We start from the raw sequence: 11743 nt of genomic DNA, 5'->3' as shown, positions 1-11743 counted from the left end.
ACTTTGATCTTTAATTTGAGGGGAGTTACATCCAAATTGTAGGAATTACACCCATGTTTATAGGTGGTCCAATCAATTTTAGGGGCTCAAAAGTATTTGGACAGACTAACATAATCATGAATTAAATTGTGAGCTTCAATACTTGGTGGCAAATCCTTTGCAGTCAATGACTGGCTGAGGTCTGAACCCATAGACATCAGCAGATGCTGGGTTTCTTCCCTGGTGATGCTCTGCCAGGCCTGCACTGCAGTGTCTTTAGTTCCTGCTTGTTCTTGGGGCGTTTTGCCTCTCATGCCATCACACCAGATTACAGTTTGCAAAAAGCATCTAAAGAACCCTGTACAGTTCTGGATCAACTTGTACCAGAATGATGGGAAGAGAAGAGTATGGAGAAGGGAAGGAACTGCTCATGATCCGAAGCATACCACCTCATCTGTGAAGCATGTTATGGCATGGGCATGTATGGCTGCCAAGGGAACTGGTTCCCTTGTATTTATTGATGATGTGGCTGCTGACAAAAGCAGCAGGATGAATTGTGAAGTGTTTAGGTCTATATTATCTGCTCAGATTCAGCCAAATGCTTCAAAACTCATTGGACGGCGCAGCTCTGAGAAGCACCTGCGGGAGTCAAGCCGTGGCTGTGAGACAACGAGACGATGCAGAGGTCAAGAGGGACATGTTGAGGAGAATGAAAACTACTGCTGCCACCTTCTTAGCGCAGGTGAACACAACTGATCACACAATGAAGCCGTCAGCAGCATTGGCAATGCTGTACTAAATAATTACATCAATTATTTTAACATGAAATCCATGCTGTATAATAAAGCTGTAAGGTAAATGATTGGCAATGCCACATGAATATTAAAAGATAATGTGAATAGCGCTGTTTAATTCCACATAAAAGGTTTGATGAGTAAAATAATAATATTACAATGTCTGTCAGTTTTATTTATCATAACTATTTACAATGGTTACACACAGAGGGCAGGGGATTGTGTATCTCCCACAGTCTAAACAAATGCAGTGACTACATTTCTCTGCGGGTTCTCCTGAAGGACTTTGTGACCTCAGTCACTCTGAATCCCTGGGCATCATGCCCGCTACCAGGATGGGTGAGTTGGCATTTATGGTCACAGAAGGCAGTGAGATTCATTGGACAGAAGGGTTTCCTGTCGCAGTGTATCTGTGCATTGTCAATGTGTCGTCAGTTGACTGAGCGCAGGGTGTTGGGGAAGCCAGCTCTTCCAAAGCCAACGTCATGGTGTCGAATGGCTTCACCTGTTGGCCAGTGCGTCTTGTATGAGAGGTGATGAGATATTAATGTACAGGATTAGTGCAGATGTGGGCAAATTGCGGATTTGCTGGTATCAAACCTGTCTGCAATGCCTCTGTATGACTCAAGGTTTGACAGAGTCCATAGACTGGACAACACAACATTTTTGAAAGGCCATTTTGTCCTGTGTGGATTGTCATCCCATCGCAGCGATTCCAACATGAGTTCCTGTAATTGCCTGTTAATTGCAGGTTAATTACAACATATTACATTCAAAGCACAGTAACAGTTCAAACACTGAGTGCTTATGTGACATGGAATAAATTCAGGTCTAATATACTGACCTCTACTTTCTGTTATAATATAAGTGCACTTTTTTTTCCCTCTTGTTGATAGAAATGGACAATGTTTGAATACTGTAACGCCACTGCACCCAATAAAGGGTTAATGGGGTAAAGGGTGCGTAGGAAGGTGAAGGGGGATGGATGAACGAGTCAGTGTGTGTGTGTTCAGTCTCTGAGGCCTGTGTGTGCTGCACTAATAATTCATATATCGATTTGTTATTTGTTATTATAGTTATTAACATTATTATACTAAACCACACCTCAGATGTCCACTATCTAAATTAAAACATTAGATTTGTATACTGCCCGCTACTTACTTGAAAGTGGCTGGATATAACCAAGTTCGAAACCGTCATAAAAAAAAGTGAGGTGAAACAATGTATTTTGAAAATATACGATTATACTGATAAAAAAACAGGATATTTTTCGGAAAGAGCACTACCCCCATTTGCCAGCATGCCTGTGGACCACTCTGCGTTATTCTGCTTTGTTAATTCTTTAACAGCCATCTTTACAGCAAAGTGTGCAATATTATGGAAATGTAAAACAAAATAAAAAAATTTAAACACATCTGGTGTTGGGAATGTTTTTGCTAAATGCACAGAAGACCCCCAAACAGCTGAATGTAAGCTGTGCAACTGAACATTGGTATAACACAGAGGAATAAGCATTTTACGATATCAAATAAGTTTAAATTATTATGCATGATTTATTTGCCTTAACGGGTCCATTGCAACGAACTGAAAGCAGAGAACTGCAGATGATCCGTGTTTAGTGCGGAGCTCCGTACTATGCAAGTATGCAAACTGACCCATTATTAAAATTATGATTATAATCATCAATATTATTATGAATAATAATATACCTAAAAAGATAGTGTTGACACAAACTCTGAACTGTAGAAGTATTTACTACATTCAGTATAGCTGTCTTTTTTTAAATACACTGAACACCAGTATTCATCAAGTGTTTTACACCGATTCGCTATTTCCGACACTTTTTTCTGGATTGAATAAAATACAAATTACAAAATGCATACGTCACTGCGCATACAGTTTATTATGAGTAATGTGCTTTAACTGGGAGGTTAACATGTTTCATGCAAGTAAAATCAATATAAACCGTGTGCTTATAAAACATGATTACTGTTCGAGATAACTTATTTTAAACTACAAGGGGATGTTTTATTTTGTTTATATGGATTACCTGTACAAAATAAATAGAAGTAGCATTTTCATCCACATCTATAATCTACACCGGGTCTGTGAAGACGTCATCCATCAGACGCCTGTGACGTCACACGCAACTCCCAGCAACGCCTGCAGCCGCCGCTGGGCCATTGTATCTGTGCAGGGAGGAGAGCACGACAGCTCTGAGTAAGTCTGCTGTTTCTGTACTCATTTAATACATATACACACAGGTACAGTGAGGGAAAAAGTATTTGATCCCCTGCTGATTTAGTATGTTTGCCCACTGACAAAGAAATGATCAGTCTATAATTTTAATGGTAGGTGTATTTTAACAGTGAGAGACAGAATAACAACAAAAAAATCCAGAAAAACACATTTCAAGTTATAAATTGATTTGCATGTTAATGAGGGAAATAAGTATTTGACCCCTTCGACTTAGTACTTGTTGGCAAAACCCTTGTTGGTAATCACAGAGGTCAGACGTTTCTTGTAGTTGGCCACCAGGTTTGCACACATCTCAGGAGGGATTTTGTCCCACTCCTCTTTGCAGATCCTCTCCAAGTCATTAAGGTTTCGAGGCTGACGTTTGGCAACTCGAACCTTCAGCTCCCTCCACAGATTTTCTATGGGATTAAGGTCTGGAGACTGGCTAGGCCACTCCAGGACCTTAATGTGCTTCTTCTTGAGCCACTCCTTTGTTGCCTTGGCTGTGTGTTTTGGGTCATTGTCATGCTGGAATATCCATCCACGACCCATTTTCAATGCCCTGGCTGAGGGAAGGAGGTTCTCACCCAAGATTTGACGGTACATGGCCCCGTCCATCATCCCTTTGATGCGGTGCAGTTGTCCTGTCCCCTTAGCAGAAAAACACCACCAAAGCATAATGTTTCCACCTCCATGTTTGACGGTGGGGATGGTGTTCTTGGGGTCATTCCTCCTCCTCCAAACACGGTGAGTTGAGTTGATGCCAAAGATCTCGATTTTGGTCTCATCTGACCACAACACTTTCACCCAGTTCTCCTCTGAATCATTCAGATGTTCATTGGCAAACTTCAGACGGGCCTGTACATGTGCTTTCTTGAGCAGGGGGACCTTGCGGGCGCTGAAGGATTTCAGTCCTTCACAGCGTAGTTTGTTACCGATTGTTTTCTTGGTGACGATGGTCCCAGCTGCCTTGAGATCATTAACAAGATCCTCCCGTGTAGTTCTGGGCTGATTCCTCAGCTCGTTACATTTTATACAGGTAACGAGCTGAGATTAGGAGCACTCCCTTTAAGAGAGTGCTCCTAATCTCAGCTCGTTACCTATATAAAAGACACCTGGGAGCCAGAAATCTTGCTGATTGATAGGGGATCAAATACTTATTTCCCTCATTAACATGCAAATCAATTTATAACTTTTTTGAAATGTGTTTTTCTGGATTTTTTTGTTGTTATTCTGTCTCTCACTGTTAAAATACACCTACCATTAAAATTATAGACTGATCATTTCTTTGTCAGTGGGCAAACGTACAAAATCAGCAGGGGATCAAATACTTTCTTCCCTCACTGTATACACATCCCAGATTAAAGCCATGGCACTCAGGACTTGTTGCAGTGCAGTTGCAATGCTTTTTCACTGTTTGTGAGTCTTCATGGTCACGTTGCGTATAGAGAGGAGGGTCCATACCGTCACGGTTCTTTAATTGTGAGTACCGTCCAACATAATTGGTTAATGATGACATTGCCGGTGTTGTGACAGACTGAGCTTTGGTTAAAATTTGCTTAAAAAACTACGCAGAAGTCAAGCTGAATCTAGCTTATCTTTATGCAGTGCACATTTCACACACACACACACACAGTATTGTGCAATAGTTTTAGGCAGGTGTGAAGAAATACTGTAAAGTAAGAATGCTTTAAAAAAATAGACATGTTAATAGATTTTATTTATCCATTAATTAAATGCAAAGTGAGTGAACAGAAGAAAAATCTACATCAATTCAATATTTGGTGTGACCACCCTTTGCCTTCAAAACAGCATCAATTCTTCTAGGTTCACTTGCACACAGTTTTTGAAGGAACTCGGCAGGTAGGTTGGCCCAAACATCTTGGCGAACTAACCACAGTTCATCTGTGGATTTAGGCAGCCACAGTTGCTTCTCTCTCTTCATGTAATCCCAGACAGACAGATGATGTTGAGATCAGGGCTCTGTGGGGGCCAAACCATCACTTCCAGAACTCCTTGTTCTTCTCTACACTGAAGATATTTCTTAATGACTTTCGCTGTATGTTTGGGGTCATTTTCATGCTGCAAAATAAATTTGGGGCCAATCAGATGCCTCCCTGATGGTATTGCATGATGGATAAGTATCTGCCTGTACTTCTCAGCATTGAGGAGGCCATTCATTCTGACCAAATCCATTTGCAGAATTGCATCCCCAAACTTGCAAGGAACCTCCACCATGCTTCACTGTTGCCTGCAGAGACTAATTCGTGTACCGCTCTCCAGCCCTTCGGCCAACAAACTGCATCTGCTACAGCCAAATATTTCGTACATAGTTGAGTCGCTTGTCCTTGTTGCCATGTCGGAGGTATGGCTTTTTGGCCGCAAGTCTTCCATGAAGGCCACTTCTGACAAGACTTCTCCGGACAGTAGATGGGTGTACCAGGGTCCCACTGTTTTCTGCCAGTTCTGAGCTGATGGCACTGCTGGACATCTTCCGATTGTGAAGGGAAGTAAGCATGATGTGTCTTTCATCTGCTGCAGTAAGTTTCCTTGGCCGACCACTGCGTCTACAGTCCTCAACGTTGCCCATTTCTTTGTGCTTCTTCAAAAGAGCTTGGACAGCACATCTGGAAACCCCGTTCTGCCTTGACATTTCTGCCTGGGAGAGACCTTGCTGATGCAGTAGAAGTTCCTTGTGTCTTGTTGCTGTGCTCAGTCTTGCCATGGTGTATGACATCTGACAGTAAACTGTCTTCAGCATCCTCATCTTGTTAGCTGAGTCTGGCTGTTCCTCACCCAGTTTTATTCCTCTTACTCAGCTGTTTCTGTTTCAGTTAATGATTGTGTTTCAACCTACATGTTGAATTGATGATCATTAGCACCTGTTTGGTATAATTGTTTAATCAGACATCTGACGATATGCCTACAAAATCCCTGACTGCGTGCAAGTGCACCTAGAAGAATTGATGCTGTTTTGAAGGCAAAGGGTGGTCACAACAAATATGGATTTGATGTAGATTTTTCTTCTGTTCACTCACTTTGCATTTTGTTAATTGATAAATATAATCTATTAACGTCTATTTTTTAAAGCATTCTTACTTTACAGCATTTTTTCACACCTGCCTAAACCTTTTGCACAGTACTGTATATATGTTAAATCTGATGTCTTCAGGAGATGTGCGGTATTGCGTGCACTTTCTTTATATCAAATATATTAGGTAATAATAGTTACTGTTCAGGCTCAACCAAATGTAAAATCAACAACGGTCAACACGTGATTCACACACACACACACACACACACACACACACACATTTACATCTACATATACATACATCGATGTGCATGATCTTTTTTATAAATACAAATCTACACACCCATCTCTCAGGATGAACTGACAGCCCTGGCCAGTAATATTGCATTTGTGGTTTTGACAATGCCGCTGTGTCCTCCCATGGGAGAGCTGTGCAATTCACCCAACAGGGCTCCACACTCATCTTCACTCTTCACTGCCTTTCGTTTCCTTTCATGGATCAGTTCTCCAGCAGAGAGGTTTAATTCAGTGTTGCAGTATTGAGCAAAATACTGCATGTGGCTGTGATACACTTAATTGTGCAATTGTAATTATTGTTTACTTACTTTGCTTGAAATGGTGAATTTTGAAGCATATCGTCTTAAAGATCGCTTCTGTGCCTTGCCGTATTCGTCTGGATAGCCAGAGTGGCTCTCACCCACCTCCTGTCAGACTTTTGTATTATTGTCCCGACATTATCACAACTTTTTATCGTCACAATTTCAAATTAACTATAAAGGCTGTGACTATTTGTTTTATAAAGGAATATTTTGACATTACATCTGTAACTGACCAACCAATATGTTTTTCTTTTACATTTTTTATACAGTTTCATTCAATTGCCAGTTTAGCAGTGTGAGCTGCAATGGAAATACCTTAACATTAGCGTCCTTGTGGCAATGTTTTCCGGTCACAACAGCGAAATACAAAATGTATAAGACCTATCTAGCTAATTTATACAATCTACTTGACTAAACGATTGACTTTCCCTCTCCACACCTCACTCAACATAACTGTGTGTTCGAGTTCCAGCGAATTCAAAAGAAAGAGCAATATCTGGCTGTGTGTATGCATGTGTTTTATTTGCTTCTCTTTCCTTTTCTGTCATATTATGATTCTGAAACACTTTGATCCAGGTAATTAATAAGTCAGTAATTATGACCATGAAAAGTAATTAAAAGTCATTATCCTTAACCACCTTACTTCTGCTTCGTTGCTCTCCATTAAATATGTCCTGCTGGACCGAAGACTGTCCAGATGCCATATATTTAAAAAAAAACATGATATTGCGATTTGCCAAATCAACTAACATATCAACACTACAACGTCAACAAATTAATTTGTATTTTGAAACATACCGACAAATACTCTATCAGAAACTAAAAGTTGAGTTCCGCACACTTGTTGGCCACCCGCCAAAGTGTCTGGTAAAATTGACAAATTTACCCGCCACTGGCTAAATCTACCCGTATCTGGCGGGTGGCGGGAGTTAATTGTATTCCCTGATGGGTGTGTTTTGAAATTGTTGATTGCGCATGTGCCCTGTTTATGCGCACAAGCACTTTCATTAGGCGGATCATTCTGACAAGTAGCTCAGTAGCCTTGCAGGAAATGAGAGAGATCTGAAGAGTGTCTCCAACTATATTAGTGTCATTCTCTTTCCATCCCATCAAAGTCCTTATTGTGAGAGTCTGCACTGTTCAAAGCAGGGCCCTGGGGGGGCACTCCCTCACTCTCGCCTCCCCCAACACACACACCTACGCAGCTATTGATTAGTAGAAGAATGTTTTCCTATATTTCTGTGTTTCTCCGCAGAGAATCGCCGGAGCCGGAGGACCCGGAGGACAATGTTTCTGCCGGGTGAGTGGCTCTCCGAGTCTGTCGAGCACAAAACGGTGTTTAAATCGTTGAGATGGAGGGGCTGTTGCCTGTTAAGAGTCCAGTTTTCTGGTCTTGTGTATCATGTACAACACTGCAGTATTGAGGACACGATGGGCACCACGACACCGATGCGTGTCATGTGTGTTCGTGTCTGTAAACTGGACATGAAGGGAGCGCAGCTGCTCTGGTTCCCCAGCTCTGCGATTCAAACAGAGGGGGACACATCAGCCTGAGAGACGGGAAGTGAAAACCTGGTGGATCGCACGGTGGCACACTTCCTCCCATCCAGCGAGAGGGAGACCTGGCTTTAGGGCGTTTCCTTGTCTGTCCGCAGACGGACACCCGGGTCACGGCCCAGCGAGCGGGGATTGCAAATGGAGGGATAAATAATGGAACGATCCCCATTTAAAACAATAAAAATGTTTTTCCCTCAGCCAAGACCACGAGATCGCTTTGGCGTGGGGCAGCGCCCTGGACCACGTAAGGCAGGACCTCTCTCGGGCCTGTCGGATGCTGTACATGTTCATCGAGACGTACACCACCGCCACCAACATTGCCCGGGATGTTATCAACCACCAGTTCGACAGCGACATCCCTAACCTGGTGCTGAATGAGGACGGGAGCCTGCGGGAGCACATGGCTCTGGTGACAGAGACCCTGGGCCGCGTCTGCCAGGAGACCGAGCGGCTGCACAAGGAGCTCAAGTCCCAACTGGATCCGTCGACGTTCGCTAAGATTGGAAACTGCTCTGTCCCGTGGGAGGAAGAGATGCAGATCCTCCAGGAGCTTCATGAGAAGAACGGGAGTCGGCCGGGCTGCGGCGGGGCCCCGCTCATTGCCGTGAAGCTGGCGGGCGATTGTGTGATGTCGTCTGCCCTCCCGTCCCCCGCCCACCTAAAGGACTTGATCATCTACGATGTGTGCATCAGAGACCTGTGTTGTGATGGCCAGCGGGTGTGTAAAGCTCTGACCGGGGACATGAGCAACTGCGTTCCCGCCACCCACCTAGTCTGGGAGTGCGTCGAAGTTTTGTGGCCTCGCTGCGAGTATTATGTCGACTGGGTCAGACACCTGCGGGCCTACGCCGAGTGGGAGCACGAGAGCCTATGGTGAGCGCCGAGCACGGGGTCGCCGGGGCCCGAGGGTAATTCTGTCAGCGAATGCCCCCGAGATCGAGAACACAACCCTGGCGAGCCCCGAGGACGACCGCAGCCCCCTCCCTCCCTCACAGAGCCGTGACCGGTTAGGGCCGGTGTTCAGGTGGGGGGGTCCGCACTCTTGCCACTGCAGAGAAACAGGTTTCACTTTACTTGTCCTGCAACAAAATTATTTGTATTGCTCTCTAGTAATAACAGAGCGATACAGTGAGTTATCATTCAGTTTTGAAACTGTTCCCCCAGAGGCTGCTGGGAAATTACCTTAACCCCGGAAACACTTGAATAGCCTGATTTAATGTCACCGCCTCCCACTGCCTTGCAGGTTTGAAAGAGCGAAGGAGGGATTTAGTTCTGAAGGAGGTGAGAAGGGAAGGCTAGAGCCTGTATAACACTATTATACTGCACAGTTATTAAATCATAAGAGCATGCGTGCATGTACGTATATATTCAAGACATTAAGCTGATCAGTATATTCCACATTAATCACACAGTTGTGCATAAAGCGCTGCACGCTCACTGCATTAGCCCAGGTACTGGTTCTGTACAAGCAGCCCAGGTCACTCCGTACGGCACGTCTGTCGTTCCTGTCCTCGATGCCGTAGCCTGTATGTCAGTGCGAGTCTCAATGCTGTGAATGTGTGAAATCTGTCACACGTGTGATTTCAGTGCAAACCAGTCCAGGTCTAGTGAATCTAGTGCTGCTCTCACAGACAGGAGTGACAGCCGTGCCGTATTGAATGAGCTGCTGCTCATACACAGCGAGTGCCTGGGGGCTTCATGACCACAGTGCATCACAGTTTGTTGCGTATGGGGCTGTGTAGCCGCAGACCAGTCAGGGTGCCCATGCTGACCCCTGTCCACTGCCGAAAGCGCCTACAATGGAATGGAAGAAGGTGGCCTGGTCTGATGAATCACGAGTTCAAGGTGCTGACTTGTCCTCCAAATTCCCCAGATATCAATCCAATCGAGCATCTGTGGGATGTGCTGGACAAACAAGTCCGACCCATGGAGGCCCCACCTCGCAACTTACAGGACTTAAAGGATCTGCTGCTGACGTCTTGGTGCCAGATACCACAGCACAGCTTCAGAGGTCTAGTGGAGTCCATGCCTCGACGGGTCAGGGCTGTTTTGGCGGCAAAAGGGGGACCTACACAATATTAGGCAGGTGGCCATAATGTTATGGTTGATCGGTGTATGAAGCCACTCGATGCACAACTGTGTGATTAATGTGGAATATACTGATCAGCTCAATGTCTTGAATATATACGTACATGCACGCATGCTCTTATGATATAGTAACTGTGTTAAGTGCAGTATAATAGTGTTATACAGGCTCTACCCTTCCCGTGACGTATATACATATTACATCATGTACATATTGTTGCCATTATGTTTATCAGGGGAGTCCAGCCCTGGTCCAGGAGAGCCCCTATCCAGCAGGTTGCACAGGTCTCTCTCGTATCACCAATTTACAAACACCTGGAAGTATTTCAGTCTGATCAGTGAAGCAGGTGGTTTAAATTCAGTCCTTTAGAAACTAGTGGAGCAATTATCTGAATACCTGCAGCCTCCTGAGGGCAGAGGTCCCTGGGTTGACTTGCTTAATTGATTAATTACTCACATGGGTTCCCAGTGTTTAGAAATTAGTGATTGAGGGTGACCTGTAAGATCAAGTGGATTGGGGCTCTCCAGGACCTGGGCTGGACCCCCCTGACGTGTATTATTATTATTATTAGTAGTAGTAGTAGTAGTAGTAGTAGTAGTAGTAGTAGTAGTAGTAGTAGTAGTACTGCCTCACCGTGTGTGTGATCCCGGTCTGGAAGCAGGCGGCTGCCACTTCCGGGACTCTTGAACAGCGGATAGGCAAGCTGGTGAAAATCAGGGCTCTGGGTTTCACTCACCACACCTCCTGCACGGCCAGAACCGGTGAGTAACCATGCGGCGAGTGTGTGTGTGTGTGTGTGTGTGAGTGTATATATATATATATATATATATATATATATATATTCTGGTAGGGCTCTATCAGTCTCCTTCGTAGGCTCTGCGTCGTGTGTGTATGTGAGTGTGTTTGGGTGTTGGTGTTGATTTTTGTGCAACCCTGAGCTAGACACCGGCACTTCTCTGCTGTAGCTGCCGCCCGTGTGCTGAGGCCTCGGGTCTGCGCTGCTCAGAGCGTGTGTGTCCCGGCCTGCGTGTCCCTGCCCATTGGGGCTGGTAGTCATAGACACACGTTGAAAGTGTTTCAGTCGGCCTCGCTCGCTCCCTGTGTCCTGGCAAAGGCCTCACCAGCCCATGCCGGGGCGGGGGGCCTAGCCGGATGGTCCCAGGAGGACTGCAGCTCTGTGAGGAGATCCATTAGCAACAGGAGGGCCCCAGAAGGCTGCCGTGTCTGCGGTCCTCTCTCGAACATGGAGTGCGGGATCTGGTTCCTCAGGCCAGGGAACCCCGAGGAGCTCCACTGCGCCGAGTCACCGCCCAGAAATCCCTTCGTCTCTGGGGGAGAGTAGTGGGTTGTCGTCGGTGGAGATCTCGACTGAAACACAGTCGTCGTGTGTCGGTGACTACCAGCCCCGATGGGCAGGGACACGCAGGCTGGGACACACACGCTCTGAGCAGCGCAG

General features: G+C 45.1%; 1 protein-coding gene across 1 annotated transcript; it reads left to right on the top strand.

Moving 5' to 3' along the window:
• Positions 1 to 2964: 2964 nt before the first annotated feature.
• Positions 2965 to 9519, top strand: LOC136768022 (uncharacterized). The gene is made up of 3 exons (XM_066722079.1): positions 2965 to 2993; positions 7900 to 7944; positions 8400 to 9519. Exon 3 carries the CDS (start codon positions 8476 to 8478, stop codon positions 9076 to 9078), a length of 603 nt encoding a protein of 200 aa, XP_066578176.1. The 5' UTR covers positions 2965 to 2993; positions 7900 to 7944; positions 8400 to 8475; the 3' UTR covers positions 9079 to 9519.
• Positions 9520 to 11743: the final 2224 nt, after the last annotated feature.

Source organism: Amia ocellicauda, chromosome 14 (genome assembly GCF_036373705.1).
Source record: "Amia ocellicauda isolate fAmiCal2 chromosome 14, fAmiCal2.hap1, whole genome shotgun sequence".
NCBI classification, from domain to species: Eukaryota; Metazoa; Chordata; class Actinopteri; order Amiiformes; family Amiidae; genus Amia; species Amia ocellicauda.
Note: the sequence above shows the minus strand (reverse complement) of the source record. Positions and strands in the feature narration are given on the sequence as shown.

Excerpts from the sequence above, each read along its gene's own strand:
- LOC136768022 (XM_066722079.1), top strand. The coding sequence starts at position 8,476 with ATGCTGTACATGTTCATCGAGACGTACACCACCGCCACCAACATTGCC.